The sequence below is a fragment of the Candoia aspera genome, chromosome 4, assembly GCF_035149785.1.
Source record: "Candoia aspera isolate rCanAsp1 chromosome 4, rCanAsp1.hap2, whole genome shotgun sequence".
NCBI classification, from domain to species: domain Eukaryota; kingdom Metazoa; phylum Chordata; class Lepidosauria; order Squamata; family Boidae; genus Candoia; species Candoia aspera.
The window spans coordinates 12702584-12728366 of NC_086156.1; the positions used below are offsets into that span (position 1 = coordinate 12702584).

Sequence of the window (25783 nt, forward strand, 5' to 3'; positions counted from 1 at the left end):
AAGTGGGAACTTTTTAACCTAACAGTGACTTCTGCCCAGCCCTTCTGCAAAGAAAGTGTAACTGTGAAGTTGTAGAATGAGCAGTGCAGGCACAGACAGTTAGAATGCTCAAAACTCTGTCCTGAACACACCATGTGACTGCTCAGAGCAACACAAAACCTAAGCTGCACAAACCACACTAGGTTCACTGCGACACAGAAAGTCCTACAGTATGTCCGACTCGTCTCTTCCCCAAGGTTAGAGCTACTTAAAATCCTCCCACAAGGCCCCATAAGGCAGGGTATCCTTAACACGAGGCACTGACTGAAACACGAATAGGAAAGCTAAAATCAATTATACGCCTTTTAAAAAATAACTTTATTAGTTGACCATGATCTAAGGCAAATGGGCTGAAAAAAATTCTACAGTTTTATAAATAGGTGAATGCTACTGCAGTGTTTTTGAGGGGATCTAGCTGAAATTAGGGCCAGCGGTCATTCAGAGCCAGGAACGGTTTGACCTGGATGCCCTGGACTTGCTTCATCATTGCTGCAGTTAAGACCAAGATCGGGAGGCAGAGTGTGTGGAATTCCACGAGTGACTTCAAATCAGCTTGCTTCTTCAATAAAAACACAACTGGAGCATCAAGGTCTTTCGGGATGAGACGATGCAAATAATGTCTTGCCCTAACAGTACTTTAAGTCCTTCTTCACACAATTTATTTTGGTAGTCATTGCATGAGTTGCACCTGTTGGATTTCCTTCTAAGGCAGACCACAGCAGGTTGCTTTATCGTATGACCCAGGAAGGGTCTTTGGCAGTGTCTGGGTTATCCGGTCCAAGAACAGCCAGTCCCCTTGTGCTCTTCCCAGCAATGAGGTACCTGAAAGCATAAAGCCATCTATTATTCCAACCTGAGATGCATGAAGGCTAGTTGTCTTCAGTTGGAGTCCAGAGGTAGCCTCATTCGTGCCTGTACTACAGAGACATTCGTACCAGCCTCATCTAACCGCTACTGTATAAACACACAGGGTGCTCAGGACAATTTTACACCTCCGTGCTGCTGTCAAAAACCAACCCTGGTACAACGTACAATGCCGCCAGGTTCTGCACAGCAGCGCTTAAAATTCGTCAGATAATGACCGGTGCCACAAACTAAATTTAATGAGCAACCAATTTATCACACTAGAGCACTAACAGATACACTAACCCTTATGCTCCCCTACACCCATCTAATACTCCTACCTCTCCTTTTAGACTTTTTCCCCCTTTTCTTTTAGATTTTTGTTTTATATACATATATTTAGCTTTTTATGTTAGATTTTAATGTATCTTCTATGCTTTAACGGACTGTACCCCACCCTCCTTATGCTGGTCTTTGGCTGTAGTAAAGATTTGTTCATCGTCTCATCTGATCAGGGTGGGGACTGAGAACATTCATCACCCCACTGAGGACGCAATTTCCTCTCCTTTTCGTAGATAAAGACTGAAAAGGGAGGCCATTACTGAACTTGTGAACTGTCCAGTAATACATCCAAAATGATTAAATATAACTGTCTGTAGTTCTTAATAGGGGCACGTGAGAGTTTAATCTCACAAGACTAAACGATGCTCATTTAGCTGTACAGAGACGCAGAGGTATAGTACAAATCAACAGGAAACACTTTGGCCATATCATTCGTATCTCCATCCTGACTGACTTGAAATCTCAGCATTTCTTCTCCACATCCCCAACTGCTGTTCCCTGATCAAGCTGTTCAGCACTCAATTTAAGGAGTACTGAGCACCTCCTAGGTATGACTAAGGGGAAGTGCAAAGCGTTAGGTGAAGATTGGGATAAACAATGGAAAGAGAATGAGAAGACCACGAGGTGGGCGCTCCCAAATTCTGATGCTCTAAGAAACAATGTTGAACAAGCATCTTCTATCTTGGCATTTGCCAAATAATTCTCAGCACAGACAGACAAAGGCATTTAACTTAGACTAACTTTGGCCTACTGAAATTAATAGTTAAAAATTAGAAGGTTTGCAGTGTTTTGTTTTTTGGTTATATGGGAGAGATGTGGGGGGGTGTTTTTGTTTTGTTGACACATAAATATGTTCAGCACATAAGCAGAGTAGCTGAAATGCATTAATATTAATCAGACTGTATTTTTGAAAGGCCCTTCCATTTCTATGGTTGCAATACTAGTAACAACAACAACAACAAAATAAATTTATTAAACTTGTAGGCCACTCGACTCTCAATGACTCTGGGTGGCTCAGAACAATCAAACAAAGAAATGACAATAATTACTATCAATCTCCTTCTGACACAGAATTAAGACCATGGCTTTTCTCACTGCAACAGACACCACAAAAGAAGAGGGAATGGAAATGGAATTAGGAAAGGGCATTATTTTCAATCTTCTATCCAATTCAACAATAATTCATTCAGTAATGAGCGAGCCAGGCCAAATGAACAGAAAGAGACTCAAAACCATCCAGCATCTGACACAGGTTTCTGTACTTTCTCTTATAAGATGTTTATATGGGTGTGTCAGACACACACATTTGTATTTTATAATCTGTGGATACAAACAATTTTTCTCAAGATTATTGAGAATGGCCATACTGGTGGGGAATTCTAGAAGTTGTAATCCCAAGACCTCTGCAGCCATGTTTAGACTCCAAGCAGCAAAACAGGGAAGATTTTTGAGATTGAATACATTGGACACCCTTGTTCAATAAGGCTATTTATTTCTAATTCCAGCATGCAGAGCCGTGCTATCCAGACTTGAGTTACATAACCCTCCCCGGCCCCTGCACTCCACAATTGTCAATACTACACCAAGTAGTATTCTGCCTCCATCAACAACCACCAGGTGAAATCTGATATGGGCCTGAATTAATTTGCAAATTCAGAGGGGAAGAGAAATGTTCACGAACCCACCAAAATAGATGCCAAATTAAATGGGCCATGTAGCAAATGCCTCAGTTTGCCCTCACTGCATCTGCAAGGGTTTCAGAAATCAGCCAGGAAATCAAACTCACTTGTTAGCTGCATCTATCAGGCTATCCCTGGAGACGGCAAAAAGATGTTCTCTGTGCCTCTGTTTCATCTCATCAGAAATTCCATATAAGAAATTATTCATCCCTAAAAGGAGAAATCACAAATGCTAATAATTCATATCAGTCTTAAGTATGACAGCACCAGATGGTAATCCTACACTCTGATTCTTTAGTTCATAAACTAAATAGATCCATTTGTTAACATGCATTCCCCTTTAATTTATTTGTCTGGAATGATGTGCGTATCCAAACATTATGCAAATCAATTCCAAGTAATTCCCCCATTCTGATGCGTCTGCATTCTATCAAACACAAATAGCTTAATATGTAAACACAGAGAGCAATTGTTTGCCTTAACTGAAAGAGCTAAATGAATTTCTCTGTTCAAAACACGTATCAGAGATAAGTGAATTCACTTGCAAAGTTAATATTACAATTTTAAGGATTCTGCCTTATTTACTTACAACCACTGAGTCACTTAGTGCTTCTGTGGGCATTTAAGTGGCTGCGCTCAATCTCTGCGCGAGTGAAGTTCATTTTTGCTTCAAAGCTACCCAGCATTTTGTCATGCTTGGAAGAAGCCTAACAAATGGATTAGCAAGCTGAATCCTAAAGTTGCCAGATTCGTACTGTTTCCTTATGAGAATTATGCTAGTTATCTGTACTTCACCTCAGCATCCTAATTTGGTGCCAAACATCCTAACTTATAAAGAGCTAGCAATGACTGATGAGGAAAGAGATCTTGAAGTAATGACAAACAGTTTAAAGAGCGTGAGGAACAGGGCCGCAACTGGGTGTGGCAAGCGGGGCATGTGCCCCAGGCGCCGAGCTGGGGGGGCACCAAAATGAGCGCTGGGGGGGGTGCCAAAATGGGCGTGGAATCCATGTTTGCCCCCCCCAGAACTAGGGTGACACAGACCCTAGTTGCAGCCCTGGTGAGGAAAGAGCGTGTATCTGCTGTGTTCGTAGAGAGAACGGTACTGGAAATAGAGATGCCAGTATCATAATGCCCTTATATAAATTAATACTGCAACTACATCTGGAATATTATGTGCAGTTCTGGTCACCACACCTCCAAAAGGATATAGTGGAGCTAGAGAAGGTCCAGTGGAGGGCTGCTAAGATGACCAAGGGGCTGGAGCACTTCCCTATGAGGAAAGGTTGAGACATTTGGAGCTTTTTCGTCTAGAAATGAGGCAAATGAAAGGGGACATGATTGAGCTACATGCAAAACTATGCATGATGTGGACAAAATGGACAAGGAGAAGCTATTTGCACCTTCCCCAAATACTAGAACCAGAGGTCACCCAATGAAGCTGAATCCTGGAAGAATCGGGACAAAATGATCTTTTGTTTTACACAAGATGTTATTAAACTTTGGAATTTGCTACTATGATATGTAGCGCTGGTTACCAGCTTTGCTTCAAAAAAGGTTTGAACTGATTTATGGAAGTCATCGGGATCAATGGCTATTAGGTGTTGGTGGCAGTGTGACTGCTTCTGAAGGCCATCTGCTGGGAGACTAGTGGGCTTCCTTGTGTGGTTGGTTGGAACAGACTGCTGGACTAGATAGGCCAGGGGTCAGTTGCAGCAGGACACTTCTTATGTTCTTATGAACAAAGGAAGGTGTTTTCCCCTAGTCTCGACCATACAATGCAACTTTTAAGGAAAAGTAAGATTTTCTCATCCAGCTTTACTCTTCCTATTAGCATTTTATTCCACCTAAACATAAGCAAACGTTCTTCAGAAGCTAAGAAGTGAACTCCTACCCAAGGCAACTATGGTTGAGCCAACCATCAAAACACTTGCAATGTGAAAACTTATGCAGCTCCATTTCAGGGGAGACTGCTTGTGCTCATGAGATTCAGTTCAAGAAGAGAAGTTTACCTACCTTTGTCAGATGGTGCAACTGGAGCATCTACTGATGCAAACACAGCAAGTTTGGCTTCATCAATGTCTTGCTGGGTAAACTTCCCTATCTTAGCCCATTCAGCCGCCTTTTCAAAAGCAGCCAAAGTATTCAAGGAGTTTGGATCCCTGTAATGTCAAGGTCATTACAGGTAAGCTTACAGCCAGGTAACACTTCACTTTTCATTTGTGTCAGATTAACCCAAAACACTGGAATTAATTTTATTAGACAACCCACCTGCAGAATAGATACATTTTCCCAGCCCTAGGAAAACAGACCCAGTACCCAAATTCTGCATAATCTACATGTATGTGGTTGTGTGACCAATGGAAGGAGTCATACCCTTGATTTATTGACTCTGCACATACATGAAATTCATGCAGTATGCTGGGAGCTTTCACAGTACTTGTCTAGACAGTAGTATCTTCCAGTCTTATTTAATCTGGGGAGGCCAATTTTTGAATTAAACTGTGTCCAGCTTTTGGGGAGAGTGAGTGGTGGGGTAGGAGAGTTGATCCATATAATGTGAAAACAACCAGAAACTATCCTTGCTTTCCTAATACAGACTTCGTGAAATTCCCATTTTGGAGCCCATTTCTTTGGCATCCTAGAAGAGTAAAGAATGCTGATGTTCACCAGGAGAAACCCAGAAGGTTGGGGCAGAAAAGACTGGTCCATGCACCTTTACCCCCTCCCTCCCACTCCCCAGTCCAGCTGTTACCTATAGGAGTAGAAATTAAATATGCCGCTATGAGAGATGTGAGCACCACCACCGTATGCACCTCCTTTTTCTCTGATTTCCGTATGCAGGAATTTTGCTGTCATTAAACGGGCCAGGAGACAAAGGCTGAGAGAAGAGAGATCAGCAGGGAACACCAGATAAATCTTCATCAAAAGTTCAGCCGCAATTTAGTTTGATTTTATAGAAATAACATTACTAAAAGTTTAACTAATGGTAAGAGATTACGTTTGTATAATATGCATTTATATCTGTGTTGGAGAAGGTTGGAAGTCTCTTTCTATATTTTGTATCTATTTATGCACTTTTATAGTTCTTTTTTCTTTAGTTCTGTACTCTACATTTTGTATTTTATTTATACTTTGAAAATCAAGAAAGCTTTAAAAAAAAAAGTTTAGCCTCAACTTACTTCCTGGGAAGAAATGGCGAACTGAAGATGGCTCTATTAAAAGAGGAGCTGATGACGGTGGTGGAATGAAGAGCCGGTGAGTAGACCGGCTCTTTGTAATTCCTCTCTTGACAAGGAGAGGACTTGAGATTACCCCCAAGTGCTCCAGATGGTTGTCCCTCGTGAGGAGACTGCAAGACTATTTATAGAGGACATCTATGTCCTGTTTTAGGGGTCCTCCTGGATTCACAGGTCCTCCTCAATCAAATGGTGGCACCTGTGGCCAGGAGGGCTTTTGTACAATTACATCTTGAGCACCACTTGCAGCCATTCCTAGATCAGGAGGCCTTGCTCAGTCACTCATGGATTAGTCATTTCCCAGTTGGATTATTTCCATGAGGCTGGCCTTGGAAAGCTATAGCTGATACAAAATGCAACAGCCCAGGCTGTGATGGGTGTATCCCGCTATATCAGATGACCCCAATGCTCTGGGAGCTGCACTGGTTACAGCCTGGCTTCTGGGTGTGATTCAAAGTGCTGGTGGTCACCTTTAGGGCCCTGTGTAGCTCTGGACCAGGTTATCTGAGATAGCACCTTTGATCTGTCTGTCCAATCAGATCAAGCAGGATCAACTACCTCCTGATCCCATCTATATGATAATGCTATCTGGTAAGGCCTTGGAAGAGGACATTTTCAATTGATACTCCCATACTCTGGAATCCCCTTCCCCATGAAGATCCAGTCTGCTCCTTCTTTTCTAGATTTCAGGAGAGCAGTTAAGGCCTGGTTATTCCGTCAAGTGTAGGAGGAAGGCATGCGATGACTGAAGATTTGAATTTGGTGATGTAGGTTCTTCTTCCCTCCCTCCTCCCCTCCCATACCTTACTTGATTTCCTTTATGAGTGGCTTTGGGGGTTTTGTTTCCTTATTAACGCTCCTAATAATTTTGAAATTAGCAAGATACAAGTAAAAAAATCGAAATCCAATATTTACTAATGACTTCACACAATAAACTAAATTCAAGCCAAGGAAATTGTGTTATGACTTAGCTCAACAACATTGTGCCTCTAGATATCTATGTGTGGTAGCCAGGGAACCAATTACTGAAATCAATAGATAACGATTTCCATGATACCTCATGTAAAATTTCAGCCTGTGTGAATTCAGTTTATACCTTCAGCAGGTTTGGAACCAAACTGGCTTTAAGTCAAGGCATATATCTACTTCAAAATGATGCTCTTTGCATCCCAAAAGAGTCCAGGACCTGGCAGTACAAATCCTCGAGAGAGCATCATCATTTTTATCTAGATTTATATACTCAGCACAGTCACAAGAAATGATGTTTTACGTCCCACCTTCAATTTTATTTGCACAAATATGATTGGGTAGCACATCCCTCTGCCTACCTTGCATAGTCTGGGGCTGTGAAAGGCACAGTTCGAACACAAGCACCAACGTAATTTACAGGGAAGGGAAGCAGAAAATGGGTCTTCATCTGGCAGGGTTGGAAAGTGGGATCCTAAAGGTAAAGTCATAGTGTGCTTGATTAGACCGCCTCCAGGAAAGATTTGTAGGATCAGGCATCCTTGCCAGAATCTGACTTCTCTCTAGAACTGCCCACCTCCCTGACATGAGGAATTTGGTTGTAAAAAATTCATTTCTCTTTCAGCAGCTGTCTTGAGACTGGCCTTTGTAGCTCATGTGTCCCTTCACCTACAAAGCTGCTTATGAGTTATATTTAGGACTCCAGTTCCTAATCAGTAAGATTAATCAGCCACTTCCAGGTTTCCTGTTATTTCAGAAGCATTTCTGAAATCTCCCTGCTTTGTTCTTGAATACATACGTTGATTTATGGCTTTGGCTTTTGCCTGTGCTGATAGTTGCTCCTGACCTAAGCAGCAAACACCTCTAAAGAGCTATCTTGATCCTTTCCTGGCCCCCCACCCCAGGATTAGAAGTATGGATTCCCATGTCTCATACAAACAACTTATATCTTGCATGCCGCTTTGAAGGCCCTTTAGGAGGATAAGAAAACGGCATAGGAATATAATAAAAGGTTTTACAGATGCTAGTGATCAAGGCTTCAAGTACTGTAGCAAAGGCAGCTTCATGCGCTCTCTGCAAACCCCTCTCTCCCAAAAAGGGGGCAGGTAATTATAACTCAGACCACAGAAAACAGCCTCACCGTAATTAGTTTCCTTGTGATCTGGGAGCAAGCCATTGCCTCGTTGCCAGTGGTTTTGGAATCTGAAGGTTTCTAGAAATACAAGTCACAGCTGAAATGGTACAGATATAATTCAATCCTATGGAGCAACGCTTCCTAATACTCCATGTTATGGACAATATCTAGCAAAGTCTCTCCCAAGTCAAGCTTGGCTCCTTATATCAACACATTCTACATAGGGCTTTTTCACAGCTGTAGAGAATTGGCTTGCCACTGTTACTCTGATTTTTGTTGGCTTTATTTACCTCCCAGTCTAATTTACAGCTCTGAGATCTCCTAGCAGTCTCTAACTCAAATACGAACCAGGTGCAGCCTTGGCTAGTCTTCCAAGATCTGGACACACATAGCTATAGCCAGGATTAGAGATGAAGACCCTCCATGACAGGCATGAACTTTGTCTTCCCAAAGGCCATCACAATCCCCATATGCCCAAACAGCACAGGCATTAAACTGAAGCAGGCTGATGTAAGGAAAGGGGACAGGAAGTATATTCTTTTATCTCCTCCATCATCTGATTTTAACACAGTTGGGGACAGGGGGTCTGTGTCAAAGTAGCAGACATTTAACCAACTACCCACCTCTACAGAATTTCCCGCTAAACCTCTATCAGTTGTCTATAGAAACCGACAATCAATATTGCTGGGGAAAAACGCAGGTACAATGTTAGCATCCCCTTCCTCCATTCTTTTCCCCAAAGCTACTTGGAGTTTTGACAGATGGGCTTTCTTCCCACTGATTCTGATTTTATGCTCTGACCAAAGCACTTCTCCCTGGCTGCTTTAAAGTTCTCTGTATCTATCAGAACCACAGACTCCAGGAGCAAGATACAGCTTAAAGTGGCCTCCTCTGTAGCACCCCTTCCTTTGACTAGACATTTATGACCTGGGGATTCTGGAAGCTACTGACAGGTATCACAGTGTTTCCTGATATATCTATGCCACAGTATTACCAGTGGCTTTGAGCATTCCCTTTATATCTCACATTTGCATAAGTGAATCCCCAGAATTGGAACAAGCATTTTGTGACCATTACCTCAACTACGTGGGGACGGATGGGCTTCCGTTCCTTTTTACTTCTGGCAATTCCCTGGATAAATTTTTCCACAGCTTTCATGGCATTGGGCATCTGCTGAGGTGTAGCATTCACCGAACATCTGTGTAGGAGGAATACATATCATTTTCCCCCAAAAGAGGCTTGTTAGAAATGGAGGCCATCTCTGCTCCTCCCAAACACCTTTGTCCATGCTAAATTATGGATTCCCAATAAGTATGATGGATCTTTCAAATCTTGGGGAAGCTTCAGCTATTCCTAATGCCACGCCTGCCACAGTGAGTGCAACATGGTCTCTGGTGAATGTAATGAGTAGCCAGCCTTCCTCCCAGCTTGAAAGCTGCAGAAAACAAGGATGATTTAGAGAATGATACAACCACTATCTCTTAGCTCCAAAGGTAGAAGGAGTTCCAGGGGTTGTTTGGCAGCTCTGGGGCCAAAATCCCCAAAGAACCTTGGATACACAGGTTCTGGGGCCAAAATTGTCAAAGCCAACGAACATACTCCTAAGGATGCTTGCTTCCAGAAAAGAGCAGATGCACAGTTTGGTTGTTGTTGGTACTTAAGTCCTCATGCATCATTTCCTGAATGATTCTTCCTTTGCAGAAAGACAGCAAAGTTGGAAACTATGAAGTTTGAGCTTGCTTAGAATGGTCTGCCTAGAAATGTAGACCTTTGGCATTCGGATTCTCAAGGTAATAACCTTAAGAAGCAATATGAGGTTATTTTCTTTTCGGTCTGGAATCCTACACATAACAATCCAAGAAGCTTCTTCAGAAGTCCCTTGCCTCAGTCAACTAATTTTATTAGAAATTAGATTTTCACTGGTGGAAACATCTGGGCACAAAACAACTCTGCAATTGAGGTCTGCAATCAAACAACAGTTTTTGAAACACGTAAGGCAGGGAACCAAGTCTTTTTCATCTAGGGACTGACTCCTGAGATGACGATGATGATGCCTCCAAGTTGGTGGTGCTGACCTAATAAAAGGGTGAATTTTTCAGCTCTTTTAAAACTAGTTTTGGGGATCCATTTATAAATCATTAGGTGGGATGAACTTTGTTATCATGCATGTTCAGTGGTGCCTGCAAGGAGTACAAAGGTGAACCAAGACTCACCGCAGGTTGTCACTATTTAAAAGATATTTCTTGATGCGTGGCAGTTTTCGGAGCACGGGCTTAATATCTGCCATTTCTGCAATTCGCTTCATCAGTTTCACCTGGACAGAAAGAGGTTGGAGGGGAATTAAGAGTAAAAGCCTAGAGAAGCCCAAGGTTGAAAAAAAGGTAACAATATCTGGACTGATACATCCACTGATTAGGATGTGCTTATCTATAACCCAGAGAAGCTTCACTGGAATAAAGTGAGGAAGGAATAGGTGTCAGAGATGTGCAAACATTCTGGGGACTGAAACATTCCTGCATTCGTTATAATGTTCCACCTTTCTCTTAGAACAGTGTTTTTCAGCCTTGGCAACTTTAAGATGTGTGGACTTCAACTCCCAGAATTCCCCAGCCAGCCATGCTGGCTGGGGAATTCTGGAAGTTGAAGTCTACACATCTTAAAGTTGCCCTAAGAGAGGCTGAGCAGTTTTTTAGAAGTAAATCTAGTCAGGATTTACTTCCAGGGTGCACTGAAATGTCCCCCCACCACCGCCGAGGTGAGTTGGACACATAATCAGTGTGTCCAGAGTGAACCTCCATGCCACATCTGAACAAAACATTGCTGCTCAGACTCGGCACATTCAAAACCCTTCAATTTCCATGTCTTGTTTCATTCTGGAATTCCTACAACCATCTGGGAAGCTTAAGCAGCATTTCTCACATGGGAAATGAGAGATTTGTAAATTCAAACCAGGGCAATCTCAAATTGGTGCTCAGAGTCTTAGCCCTATATTGCCTCATTGCAAGGAAAACTATTTCTTAGCAAGATTGATGTTTACAACGAGTGCTTAAATGCTTTGAGGGCCTTAGTCTCTGACACTGTGTCTAAACCAGACTGATTAGCACCCCGAGAGATCTCGGGTTTCCTCTGAAAAGATCAGAAGCTATGCTGTGAAGGAGACTATATCACATGGTCCTCCATGAGGACATCTGGAGCACCTGATGACACCCTGTGAGGGAATGTGAGGGTGGCCTTGGGAGACAGGGAAGAGATGCTGCCTAGGGAACAATCAGATAAGAGAGGCCCATGGCTACATAATGGAAAGGGGGCGAAACTCAGAAAGGAAACTCCCCAACTCATCAGGCTGTAAAAAGAGACAGCGGGGGATTTGTCCTTTCAGACTTACAAGATTCTGTTAATGTAGCCTAACAAAGTAGAATTAATGTAGCCTAACAAAGTAGAATTAGCTCATCTAGTCATGTTTTCTGTCTGGTTTACCTAGGAGGGCTGACATCAATCTTGCAAGTCTGAAAGTACAAATCTCCTGCCCTCCCCAGCCCGCCAGAGTAATTAGGGCGGGGCCTTCTTAAGTTTCTTTCTCTGGCATTACTCTGTTGCAGGCTCCTTTCTCTTTTATCTGACTGTTCCCTAGGTGGCATCTCTCCTCCCCCACCCCCCATCCTCCAAGGTCACCCTCACATTCCAACCATGGCATCAGTGATGGAAGACCTACTTCAGGTGCAGAAGGCCCAAATTCAGGCTTGAGCACTTCCAGTTCAATGGGGGAAAAAAACAGGCACCGGAAAAGACCTCTACTTAGTGCAGAGCCATGGTCAATCTTAGTGGGCCGCACTGGGCAAGGCGGACAAATAATCTAACGCAGAATAATGGCATCTTCCCATTTTTCATGCCAGAAGTATCAAATCCTTTCCCTCTCATTTTACCTGCTCCATGCCATTGAACATTTCTATCAATTCTCCTGCAGGTGTCAGAGTCCTGCTTGCTCTAATTAAGGCATACAGATGTCCAGAATCAGGAATGCCATTGGACAGCTCTTGAGCCGTCATTTTAACCAAGACTTTGAAATGCTCCTCATCTTCAAAATGGGGGCTGCAAAGAAAAAGAGAAAAGGGAGACTGGGAAAAAGGACATCTGTTGCAAACAAGACGTAGGCATAAACTGGGAGGGTTCTTCAAATGTTTACTAACTATAACTCTCTCACTATGGCTGGGGCTGCTTGGAGATCTAATTCCATTCATTTCATGCCTCCTCTTGGTCCGTCTCCACCCTCCTTAAAGGCACTCACAGCCCCAGCAGCTCTCCACACAAGGCCTTCTCTTCCTCTTAATTAAACCATCAGCCAACAGGAGTATCCCTGAATCGACTAACATGAAGTTATTTATCAAGGTGTTTCAGTATTACCAAGGTCTGTCCACTGGAGTTGGGCAGCTAATAAATTCAAATAAACAAACAAGCAAACACAGATCTGCATCTACAGAATTAAACTGTCCTCTAAAACGGATCGTACTTGTTGAATATTTCAGTCCAGAGATGCATCATGTCAGGCAGATTTCTATCCAGGCATAACGAAGAGAAGACCACACCCTAAAGAATTTTTGGAATAAATGAACGAAAACATAAGACAAACCAAAGTGATACCCAGGGAAATTACTTAAGGAACACTAACATGTGATTCTTGCATTAAAAAAATATTGCCAATGGTAGTTTTGAAATGACAATCCAAAACTGAAACCCAGTTTACAAAGTAACAAACCAAAGTGATATTAGTCCCCTTGTAGATATGTATCTCCTATCCACCAATGACCTATATTAAGACATTCCACTTCACAACTCTAGCACATCTCCATCTTCAGAATTGGAAGGGCCATTTAAGCCAAGCCCAACCCCTTGCCCCCAGTTCAGGACACAAATCCCAATGAAGAATCATCATTATTTCAACGGGAGTTCAACCTAGAGCTTAATGAACATGAGAGAGAGAATCTCTCTCTAACATGCATACGTCATCTCCTCTCCTGCAACACTCATCCAACCCTCCCAAAGTCCTGAACCCCACATACTCTGTAACATTTGTCAGATCCATCAGAAGTCAAACCAAGTTGGAGAGGGGAGAGAAACAACTTCGACCCAAGTTTTCCCTGTTTGGTACTATTTCCTACATTTAGGAAAAGGTGGTGAGGAGATTGTGCTGGGCTAAACTGTCCTCAAATTTTGGCTCTGGAGGGTTTAGCTTGCATTTTGGAAGACAAGTGGATCAGGGTTTTTACCATTACAAAGCAGCTTAGCTTCTCCTTTTGTACATCTTGGCATTAAGAACAGTATCACTACCATCAAAGTAATTCCACACTGTTTATTATTTGCTTTCCTAACCTCAAGGGTGGCCTGGCAATAGAACCAGTTATCCAGAGAAATGATGGGCTTCCCTTTACTTGTTGGGTTTGACTTGCATGAAACAGGAACTGGGCCTCAAGAACTTAAACAGCCCCTTTCAGTTCTCTGATTCTACCATAATGCATCCACAGATATTGCAACTTTCTGCTCCAAATGCAGTGCTGACGGGTGGACCTGACTTATTATCCCTATACTACAGACAGTGGATTAGGAAGACAGAGAGAAAGGGAGAAAAAAAGCAAGCGAAAGAGTTAACAGCTGGATAAAGACCTGGAGAGAGACAGACAGACAAAGAGGGAAAAGGAAGCCACTTATTGAATTAGACGAAGAGTTGAAACTCAACTTCCTGATTAGTAACTCAGTCTCGGAAATACTTAGCTGGTTACCCGTGTGTAGCTGACTGACCAGCCCTTAACTGGAGATGGACTCACCTGTTCATACATGTCCAGGTGGGAGTCATCTATACTGATATGTGGGCCAACAGAAAGGCCACCTGTTTTCAGATCTATTTCCAAGGCCTGTTCTCGGTAGCTGAGTGTTCCACACCCCATCCTTATGGAAAGGAGAGAGAGAAGAAAAAGCTGGGTTCTCCTACAGACTGCATGGATCTGCTGACAAGTTACTCACTTCAGAAGGTTGGGCTTACATCCTAGATAAATCCCTGCTACTACACACAATGACTTGGAAATGTTAATATTTATAGCAGCAAATTCTGGTAGCAAGAAGAGAGGGAGGCATACTCGGCCTTGTATAATCCAGTCTTCCCTGGAACTTGGCATCTCAAGTGCCTCTTCATCCCCCCCTGCTGAGGGAAGCAACCCATGGTTATATACAGAGACCTTTGGATTGCAACTGCCTGAGATGGTACTCAGAATCCTTTTGTTTCCTTATGTGAAGTGTGACTAGGCCAAGTCAATTATACTGCAAAGGTGCAGAAGTGGCAGCCACACTCTGAACAAACTGTGGCCAGGCCTGGTGTTCCAACCTGGCCCCCAAACCAAGCTACTTTAGGTAATTCCGGTGCAAAAGAAGCTGACGGCAAGTGTGATTTGGGGGAAGTCTCCAGGAAAACTCTTGGATGGAGGTGAAGACTGCTGAAACAGCCTCCAACACAACCTCCTCTTACTTGGTGATGACACCGCAAAAAAGGGGAACATAAGGCCGAAGCTCTTCCGGGAGCGTGTTCAGGCTGGAAATGGCTCTGAAATAAACCATGCCGTTTGTGGGTTGAGCACAATACTGGACAGGGACATCTTCAGCTATGGAGAAACAAGAAGAGAGCGCTTTATAGAATGATGGCGCCAGAAATGCTAAGCTTAAGACAATTCAACTTACAACCACGTCCAAGCTGTATGTTCAGACTCACTGACCTGTCCTTTCTTTCCTTCAGATTGATCATCCAGCAACAGGGAAAGGAACAGGTGGGCAAAGCGATGGAACCTCCTAGTACAGGTAGTCCTCAGGTTATGACAGCAATTGGGACTGGGATTGCTGTCGCTAAGCGATGCAGTCGTAAAGTGCGATGTCATGCGATTGCATCACTTAGCGACAGCAAGCCTGGACAGTCCCAGTTGCTGTTGTAACACTAAGATGCGCAAGTCGTTAAGTGGGAAGAAGCAGGAGTCTCACATAAGAAGCGCGGGGGTGTGCAGGCGCATGCCACGGTTGGGCTGGGGGAGGGCCGGCACATGTTGTATACAAGTGAATCACGTAAGCCTGGGGAGGGGTCGGCGCAGGTCACATGACCGAAGCTCCCTGCGACATCGTAATCGTGAGCCCGTCATCCGAGCACCTGGATCACAATCACATGACCTTGGGGGGTGCTGCGATGGCCAGAACTTCGAGGACTGGTCATACGTCCTGTTTTTCAGCACTGCTGTAACTTTAAACAATTGCTGAAGGAACGGATGTAAGCCAAGGACTACTTGTGTAAGAACCTCTGAGAACAGTCCTTCCCCAGGGTTCCTGTGACCTCATTAAGATGTTTTTACATTATCCTGCTCAACACATGCCCGTTCCCACTATGATGCGTACCTAATCCAAAGGCTTCCCAATACCAGGGTCTGTATCCAAATCTGCTCCTTTGTCAGGAAGGGGGAGACAAAATTGCTGCATTCCCTCAAGTTAGGGGAGAAAAAGCCCCTTCCCCTTACTGTAAACTGCCACATCAAGTGCACCAGAGGAACTCCCTATATTCCCATGAGGTGGGTTTGTTTGTACATATGGAAGAAGGAACATTATACATCCTTCCCTCTGCTCCAAAGAATGAAGTTCTAGAACTCTGCCACACTGATATACTATCGCATGCCGTGTAAAAATTGCTGGCTGGGGATTATGGGAACTGAAGTCTACACAGGAATCTGTGAAGTCTACACACTCCGTTTGCTATTTAAGAGAACCTGTTTTTTTTTGTTTGTTTTTAATTCCTCACCCCCTAAGCTTCAGTTCTCCTAACCTGTAAGGGCCATCTCCAGTTCGGTGAAAGGGATCCTTGGTTCGATATCTGAAACTTTCAAAGCGGGAAGACAGGACGTATCTTGAGGTTTGCTCTGCAGATCAAGCAATTCCAGACCTAGCAGATCAAAGGGAACATTAGTTCAGCAATTTCAACAAAACCAATTATTCAAGTTCCCTTGCAGGGAAGGAAGAAGCCTTGTAGCCATTAGTAAGGACTTGATAATGTCCTCCAGGGAACTATTTCAAGTCTTTAAAGAGGCTATTGATTATTTCAAAGACAAAATGAAAAATACAGCCATAGTGTTTTCAAGAATCATCTGAGTACCCAAAGGAGGGGGGAAAACAAGGACAACACTTAGGCTGCAGCATGACACAGCACCCACTGGCTTCCAAAATGTTGGTGACTTTTAAATTATAAAATAATGTTAAAGTTTACTTTTTGCCACTTGCAATATTGTGTGATGCTTTTCACTTGCTTTAGAACCCATGGTTAACTGGGCAAATCAGTCAGAATCTCCCTAAAAGTTCTGCTTCTGGTGTTGGAGGTGGGGAATGCTTAAAAGGACTCTTCCAGAGAAACTGGATTACTCTGTAACTCCCAGAATTCCCAGCAAGCTTGTTGGAAATGCATTCTGGGAGATGCAGGTCAATACCTCTGGAGAGAAGCAGGTTGGGAGAAGCCACTGGAGATGCACTGAACTCAAGTGAGAAATTAGGACTGTTTAATTTCACTGCCATTTTCTGTGACTTGACATGCTCCTTGTTCGCTGGGGAAAGGAAGCAGTACATGGAGTAGCCATGAACGTATGAGATCAAGACTGGGGAGACCAAGGTTCAAATCCCTCCTCCCCTCTGTAGCTCACTGATCATCCTGTGTAAGAAAGATAGGGGAAGGGATAATGCACTCTGACCAGACATTCCACAAGATTAGGTGGGGTACCCAGACGCCAAGTGCTGAATCAAGAGAAGGGAATGAAAATGCCGGGAGAAAGAGAAGACTTAGATATCAAAGAGCACTTCCCACATGCAAAACAAGTATTAGTCAAATAAACAAGTCTACATTTTAATGACCCAGAAGAGATCCACCTTTTTCATAGATTTGCTTCTTCTCTTCTTCAGAAAGGGTCTCAACCTTCTCTTTCAATTTGTCTGCCTCCATTGCAGCTTGCTTGTCATGAAAAGCCACATCTGGACTCATAGAGAGCGTTAATCTATGCAGGTTGTCCTGTGGCCAAGAAAGAAGAATTCTAATCAGTGTAAAGACAATTTCTCTTTGCTCCTGATGCTGTTCAACAACTGGTATCAACTGCCTTATTAATTATGCCATAGGGAAGCATTAGAGCCTTCCCTTTGCAAGGAAAGGTATACTAAGGGAAGAAAACCAGAAGACACACCAAAGATCATTATTTATGACTGGAGTCGTCTAACACAAGCAAGAAGTCATACAAGCTTGCAGGAGATACAGAACGATCTCCCTCTGTGGAATGCAAAGCCCTAATGCTGAAGAGACCTGGCATCTTTTAAAAAAACACCCTTTTATGTTGGCATTTACTCCATAATAAACTGCATTTGTTTTGAAATTAATAAACTGTACTAAATCAACTGTTTTGTACTGAAATATTTTTAACATTATTGTACAAAATGTTTGGTTGGCCCTGACTCTGCTGGCCTTCAGAAAGGCTTTCAAAACACAGCCCAAGAATAGACCACTATGGCCTAACAGTCTTAGATGGCTAGGTCAGGAAGCACCACGTTAATCACTTTGGTTCTTTCCAAGCAGGATAAAGGAAGGGAGGTTTTAAATCCTGTTCTCTTACATGAGCCACTGAAGATCAAAACAGGGCAAAGGAGATCACTTCTACGCCCCTGATCCCAGGATGCCTGGCTGATCACTCTCGAAAACAGTGCGTTGGATTAGAGGATCTTATACTTGAACTCTCTGAACCACTTATATGTGGTTACATAAAACCAGCCCTTCACAGGTTCAACTGATAAGACTCCCACCTTGAAATATTGTTTTACTTTTCCCTGAAGGAAACGGGGGTCCTCCGTAAGGCAATGCCTGAGCTGAGATACTTTCTCTGCTATCTTCAAAAGGTCAACAGGATCTCCTTCATGGTTCCAGCAGGAGGCAATATTCTTAAAGAAAAAAGGGAAGGAGTTAGAAGAAAGAATACCGATATTCCACACGAAAGGTGTAAGACCAGCACAGCACTGTCCCTCCGGAGGGAGCCATTGTGCCTTTTCTGTCTGCAGCAATTCCCACTAGTGGTACCTGACCAGCTCAAACACATGGAAGACAGTGGCACATCCCAGCAAATGCCCAACAATTCAAAAAAAAGCCCATGTTTTGCTTGAAAAGGACCAAGAGGAAGAAAAGAGTGAAGATGGATGACCTCTGTGGTCATCAAGGCCAAGATGCAGTCCCAGCTGGGGATAGTCCGGCCTGAAATGAGACAACTCACCCCTCATCCCTCTAACATTGTTTATCTCAATTTGGCATCTCTAGGTATGGTGCCAGTGCTACAGCTGGTCCAGAATGCAGTCGCACGGGCAATCTTGGGTGTCCCATGGTTTGCACATGTAACCCCTTTGCTTCGCAAGCTGCATTGGGTGCCAGTCTGCTTCCGGGTCCCATTCAAGTTGTTGGTTATCACCTTTAAAGCCCTACATGGCATGGGCCAGGCTACCTGGGGGACCACCTCTTCCCCATTACATCTACCCACCCCACCCGATCTTGCAGAGAGGGCATGCTGAGGACCCCGTCGGTAAGAGAATTCCATCTGGCGGGGTCCAGGAGGCAGGCTTTCTCTGCAGTAGCTCCCACCCTCTGGAACATCCTTCCCCCAGAGGTGAGACAGGCCCCCTCGCTCCTGGACTTTCAAAAAAGATTAAAGACTCGGTTTTGTCAGCAGGCTAGGAATGGGAGGGGGAACAGTCATACCTGGGGATGGCTAGCGCCCTAGGGTGATTTTGATGGACCTATTACACTCATGGACTGATTAAAATCTCTTAGCCGTTTAGATTCTATTATATCTCTATTTTTATTGTATTACTGTATTTGTAATCATTCTGAATTTTAATCCTGTTTTATTGTAAATTGCCCAGAGTCCCCCCGTGTGGGGGAGATGGGTGGTGATAAAGTTTGATAAACAAACGAACAAATAATTAAATTCCATGCTGGCTAGGAACTCTGGGAGTTTAGCCTTAAGACAGTTGTAAGACACCAACTGGAGAAGACTCATCTGCTCTGATTAGCGTCAGTACTCTAAGCCCTTAGCTCATGTGCTTTTCCATCCCAGGCCATGTGATTCTTCTAAATGGGAAGGGAAACCTCAGGTTTTCTGCATAAAGAATGCAGATTGATGGCTCCTCTCAAAAGGAGTAGGCTCTGTCCTAAATATAAGGCAGCTTCCTATGGGATATAAGAATTAATGGAATTCCTTTTGCAGCCCTTCTCGCTGTTCCAGAATCGGTGGACAGGGGCAGGGTAGGAATTAAGGTGCAAAAAGGATGTTTGCAACTATCTAAGGCATCCATTTCTCCCCTTAAACTCACCCCAATACACCCACCGACTCTGACCTAGCCCACTTTAGAAGTACAGCTGCTCAAAGCCTTGTGCAGTTCCTGAGTCAATAAAGTTCAGCAACTCTGATTGAGAGATGCTCCAGAAGAAACAATTATTGGCACTGGGCTTGAGTCAATCAATGTTCTATTTTTTTTCCCTTGGCTGGGCCATTCTGTTTCGTTAAGAATTGTCTCCCCTGTGTTCAAGCCTTAAGCCATTAGTGGGATTTCTGCAATTCCAGCTGTCTCAAAGAACAACTATAACTCCTAATACAGAGAAGACGTAGCAACAAGATCAAAAGAGGAGACCCAATGTGCCTTGATACTCTTACTTTGACACAGATTTAATTGCACTCGGATTTGCACCCTAAAATCCTATTGCAAATGCTTAAAAATTGTACAGTTGGGACTATCCCAATCAAGCAATGTTTAGAGCAGTGTTTCTCAACTTCAGCAACTGTGAGATGCATGGACTTCAACACCCAGAATTCCCCAGCCAGCATGGGAGAGTTGAATTTTGGGAGTTGAAGCCCACGCATCTCACAATTGCTGAGGTGGAGAAACACTGGTTTAGAGCCTTGCCTGCACATTTTATGGCTGGTTCTATTAGGCAGAATCAATCTGCTTCGGGAGGAGCATCACTTACTGAAGTCAAGACAAGTCCAAAGTGGGTTGACTGATGCTTCATCTGGATCTCAATTTTGTGGAGTAAAGCTTCGATCCTTTCTTCCTCAAATCCATTCCTGGAGATGAAAAGAAGACATTTAATTTTGGTCCAACATCACAGGGGCAAAACTCTCAGTTCCTGAATGAGATGTATTAATATGCCATTCATCTACCACAAAAGTATGTTGGAGGTGAGGATGGATCTGATTTTTTTTAAGGAATTAATTAATTACAGGTAGTCCTCACTTACTGACTATAATTGGGACCAGCAACTCTGTCACTAAGCAACATGGTCATAAATCAAAAAATCATGTGACTGCACTGACTTACAATGGCGGTTCCGGCAGTTCCAGTTGCGGCAATTAAGCAAATCCCATGCAATCCTTAAGTAAGATGTCACATGACCATGACTTGCAACCTCCTGCTGGCCTCCCCACTGACTTTGCACATGGGAATCAGGCAGTGAAGATTGCAAATCATGATCACATGACTGCAGGATGCTGAGACTGTCACAATTGGTTGCTGGTTGCCAAGCGTCCGAATCACAATCACGTGACCATGAGGACACTGCAATGGCTGGAACTTTGAGGACTGGTTATAAGTACCACTCGTTCAGACTGTCGTAACTTTGAACAGTTGCTAAACAAGTGGTCATTAAGTGAGGACTACCTGTAATGATTTTTTGTATTATCATATGGTGACTCAGATATAGTGCTTCAATGGCTTTTCTGCTTATTCCCCCCACCATCTAACTGCACTAGTATAGCAACATTAAAAGACACACAAAAGCCAGCATCATGCTCTCAGCAAACACCCCATATTTTCCCCACGTAATTAGATTTTAGCCACAAAGATCTGCATTCCTCCACCTCAGCTTTCATTCTTCTTTTTTCTTTTGAAGTCCAAGTTTTAGCTTTCAAGGTACTAAGCATACATCAAAGGGATACTCAAAGAGTTTACATATTCTTTTTGCCCCTCTTTATAAGGAGATTCATAAACAGAAAAATTATCTCAAATCTACATTTAAAACTCAAACAGCAGAATTTAGAGGTTTCTTTTATCAGTACAGAAATTATGAACCACCATCACTACTGTCACAAGTTTCAATGAAACAACATCTTAACTAGTTTTTTTTCAATAGGGCAACAATTAAAAAAGAGTTGCTTATCCTTACTCAATAACTTCATCAATAGTTTTAGCAATAATTTGCTTTACGGTGTCTATGTCTTCTTCAGAAATCCCTTGAAGACCTACACTGAAGTAAGCTTCTCGTGTGGAGCAGTTAAACCTAGAAACAGAGATAAGAACAACACAAACATCTTCACTTATCACAGTTTGAACTCTGGGAAGCTGGATCTTGATAGAAAAGGCCAGATTCACATTTTGCATTAAGCCATGATGGGTTTTATTTGTGGTTTGCATGAATGTGGGAGCCTTCTAATATGGTTTAGTACGTGTGAGCAAAGCTCCGAGGACTCGTTCAACAAATATGGTTAAAAAATAAATCCTGACCCAGTGTGCAAATATGCCCTGGGAAGAACAGGAGGTGGGCTACTGAGAGGGAAGGTGACTTAATCAAAGTTCACCCTATTACAGCAGACACATTCCTTTGGGCTCCTTATTCAATGCAGGAAGGCTGAGGACTGAAGAGAAATTTTGTATACAAGCTTACATTCACTTATGGTCTTATTTTAATCTTTCTGAATTCCCACACAAAATCCAATGTATATTTCAGATCCAGAAAGCTCGATTAGCCCTTATCTTAAACACCCCATCTAAGAAATCAAACTAAATTCCAGCTGTGGCATTCAGATATATAGAGAACCACCAGCAACATACTTACCCAACATCCGGTGAAAAATCTGTTCCAAGACCGGCTTCTATCAAAGCTTTATAAAAGGGTGAATTTGGGCCACCAACCAATAGAGAAGACAACAAGTTCAATGTGAAGATTTCAAAATTATCTGTAATACTAAACACAAAGGAAAAAAAAACAGGATACCACTGTGGGATTCAACCAACGTAACAGGGATGTGGGAACACAGCAAATCACTTCTTGTTCCAGAACATTCAGTTCCAGAAAACTGCCAGACCACCTTCCTGAAGAACAAAAAGCATTGCACTGTTCTCCCAAAAATTCAAAATGCAGCAGCCTGGCTAATGATGGGAAGCGCGTTGAGTCGTGATACAATTCTGCTGGACTCAGTGTGTTGGACTCCTGGATCCAATTCAAGGTGCTGATTTTAACCTGTGAAACCCTACATGGCTTGGCACCTGCGTACTTACAGGACCTCCTTTCCTGATTAGAAAGGATTCATCCAATGAAGGTCCCCACTCCACATGAGATAAAAGGAGTGACGGTCTAGAATCCCACCTTTTTAGTGTCAGCCAGCCGCCCTCCTTATGGGATATCTGGACCCCTATGAACCCATGCTGCTGGCTGTTAGCACGGTTCTGTTCCAGTGGACATTTGGTGAGGACTGGGAATCTGAATGTAGAAACCCTTCAACAGATGTATGACTAAATATAAATGGTGTACTTTGATCAAGCAGAAAATATATCCCACGCATTTACTCACTTCCCACTTTCTTTTGACTTATTACTAAATCCATATACAGGTAGTCCTCGACTTACAATGGCAATTGGAACCAGAATTTCCACTGCTAATCAGTATGGTCATAAAGCATGACCATGTTGCTTGGCAACGACAATCCCTGCAGTCCCAATTGCTGTTGTTAACTGAATCCCAAAGTCATTAGGCGAGACAACTTCCTGCCGGCTTCCCATAACCAAAGTCAGTGGGGAAGCTGGCAGGAAGTTGCAAGTCCAGGCCAGCAGGCAGGCAAGTGGCTGCTACAGAGTGGGGCAGGGAATGAGGGGGTGTGCAGGGGAGGGTCGGAGAAGCTGCATGAGGGTGTGAGGAAGGTCGGGGAGGGTGACAAGAGAGAGAGGCGTAGCTGTGGTCAGGGAGGGTGTGCAAGGAGGTGCACGAGGGGTGCAGCGCGGGTCAGGGAGAGTTCAAGGAGTACGTGAGAGATGCAGCACGGGTCAGGAGGGTGCATGAATGGGTGCACGAGAGGCATGGGGAGGGTGCGCGAGTGGCCAGAGCAGCACAAGGGGCTGGGGGAGGGTGCACAGCTGGGGGAAGATTTACCCACCCAGCCACTTGCAACCTTCCCTGCCGGCTTCCCCACTGACTTTCTGGGAAAGCTGGCAGGGAAGGTTGCAAATGGCGATCACGCGATTGCAGGGTGCTGCAACCCGCCATAAGTGAGACCCAAGGAGGAACTCCTGTATTCCTAGCTACGTACTCTGATAGGAGGTAGCTGACGCTGACCATTGTCTGCTTCTTGGAGTCTGTAGCAAATGAATCTGCGGCACACGTCACATGGTGCTCCCTCTGCAAAAGAGAAACCAGTGAGTAGGAAATGGGAGGTTGTCTTTTGCCCAAGTTAACCTTGTGTAGGTATGCTCCTGGCCAGAAAGCACTTCAAGGCTCAAAGTATGCAGACGACCTTGACCTGGCCTAGCCTGCAGTCCATTATGGATAGCTAATGCTGAGGAATCAGAAAGAGTGCAGAGAAAAGCAACTAAGATGGTAAAGGGTCTGGAGGCTAAATCCTATGAAGAGCAGTTAAAGGAACTTAAGAGGAGACTAAGGGAAAACATGACAGAAGAGGGAGTAGATTCATTCTCCCTAGCATCTGAGGACAGAAGCTTTACAGTAAGAGATCCAAACTTGAAGCAAGGAGGAATTTCCTGACTGCGAGAGCTATTAAGTCACAGAACAGCCTGCCTCTTGAAGTTGTGGGGGCTTCATCACTGGAAGTCTTCAAGAAAAGACCGGACAGCCATTTGTCCAGAATGGTATGAGGATTACTGCACTGGGCAGGGGGTTGGACAAGACGACCTCCAGGTCCCTTCCAACCTATTCTAGGTAGTCAAGTCTTTCTGATCCCTGAACCGAAGTTTCAGGGGACTGCAACTAGTACATTTTTCCTGCAGGCTAAGATGGACAAGCAGCAGAGGGGGCTTTCTCGGTGATGGCACCCAAGCTCTGGAACTCTATCAGTAAGATTCTTCACCTAGTAATATCCTCTCATCATGGTGAGTGAGAAGCCAGGCTCTAGCAAGAGATGAAGCAATGGCTTCTCCCAAATCTGGAGCTAGAGAACGGAGGAATGAAGCCCACTGTTTCCTCAACCACAAAGTAGATGTGGGGACGTACACTGGGGGTATGGAAAGCCTAAAGCAAGGCTTACATTGCAGTCTTCTTTCTTTTTCCACACACATCCCCAAAAGGGGTGGTGGAATCCTTCCAATGAAACATCTAACAGTCCTGAGGTCTACAAACAGGGGAAAAGGAGGCCACATCCCTCTATTAACTACTCTGATTTGGCAGCATCTCCTCATGGTTTCAAGCATCTTTCCATCCCTTGCTATCTGGCCTTTTTCAATTAGATTTACAGGTATGGAACCTGAGAAAACAGCATGCATGCAAAGGATGGAATTGCTGCCTTGGACATTTGCATCAGGGCTGGATCAAGCTCCAAGGAAGCCAATCCCTCATCTAGCAAGTGATTCTACAGGATACAGAGCAGGAATCTTGGTGCATTCAAACACAGCACAGAAAAAACTCACAGGCTTGTCCCAGATTTGCTGTGGTGGGACAGCAGTGTTGGGTTCAATTTTCTGGAATTTACTCAGGGCTTCCTCATGGATTTGTTTCAAATGTTGCTCTAGTGGGAAGTTACCGTAAGTGAAGAACCTACAATTGAATGTAAGATTATTACTGCTGGCCAAGGAAAAAAACCCTAGAAAATCCTATTTATGTATACGGGAGACAGCTGATACCACAAGACAGTGTTCCCAGTGGACACCTTGTTCTCAGTTATCTACATCATCATATAGGTAGTCCTCCCTTAACGATCACATTTGGGACTAGAATTTTGGTCACTAAGCGATGTGGCTGTTAAGCAAATCTGACCTGATTTTACGATCATTTTTGTGGTGGCCGTTAGGTGAACCGCCACAATGTTAAAAGAATCACATGGTTGTTAAGCAAACCTCTTGGGGGGAGATGGGCGGTGAATAAATTTATAAATAAACAAATAAATAAATAAACCACATGGTCATTAAGTGAATCAAATGGTTCCCCATTAATTTTGCTTGCCAGAAGCTGGCTGGGAAGGTTGAAAATGGCGATCACATGACTGCGGGATGCTACAATGGTCAAAAGCCCGAGGACCGGTTGTAAGTCAGGTTTTAGCGCCATTGTAAGTCTGAACCATCGCTAAATGAATGGTCGTTAAGCGAGGACTACCTGTATTAAACACCGCTCTAGAGAAAGTGTTTTTCAACCTTGGCAACTTTAAGATGTGTGGACTTCAACTCCCAGAATTTCCAGCATGCTGGCTGGGGAATTCTGGGAGTTGAAGTCCACACGTCTTAAAGTTGCCAAG

At 43.7% G+C, this 25783-nt stretch overlaps 1 protein-coding gene across 2 annotated transcripts in view; it reads right to left on the reverse strand.

Moving 5' to 3' along the window:
* Window positions 1–333: 333 nt before the first annotated feature.
* PITRM1 (pitrilysin metallopeptidase 1) overlaps window positions 334–25783 on the reverse strand; it is a 34894-nt gene continuing 9444 nt past the window's right edge. Inside the window, exons 8-27 of one of the 2 annotated variants that reach the window (XM_063303421.1) lie at window positions 24963–25089; window positions 23633–23721; window positions 22165–22293; window positions 21496–21609; window positions 20302–20398; window positions 18093–18227; window positions 17175–17313; window positions 16087–16203; window positions 14758–14890; window positions 14063–14183; window positions 12751–12827; window positions 12167–12332; window positions 10457–10557; window positions 9321–9441; window positions 8250–8321; window positions 7471–7583; window positions 5659–5784; window positions 4920–5065; window positions 3011–3113; window positions 334–861 (exon numbers count right to left, since the gene is read on the reverse strand). In XM_063303421.1, coding sequence (XP_063159491.1) covers window positions 768–861; window positions 3011–3113; window positions 4920–5065; window positions 5659–5784; window positions 7471–7583; window positions 8250–8321; window positions 9321–9441; window positions 10457–10557; window positions 12167–12332; window positions 12751–12827; window positions 14063–14183; window positions 14758–14890; window positions 16087–16203; window positions 17175–17313; window positions 18093–18227; window positions 20302–20398; window positions 21496–21609; window positions 22165–22293; window positions 23633–23721; window positions 24963–25089 — 2320 coding nt within the window. In that variant the 3' untranslated portion in view covers window positions 334–767. The remainder of the gene's footprint in view (window positions 862–3010; window positions 3114–4919; window positions 5066–5658; window positions 5785–7470; window positions 7584–8249; window positions 8322–9320; window positions 9442–10456; window positions 10558–12166; window positions 12333–12750; window positions 12828–14062; window positions 14184–14757; window positions 14891–16086; window positions 16204–17174; window positions 17314–18092; window positions 18228–20301; window positions 20399–21495; window positions 21610–22164; window positions 22294–23632; window positions 23722–24962; window positions 25090–25783) is intronic. The other variant, XM_063303422.1, reaches the window with a different exon arrangement.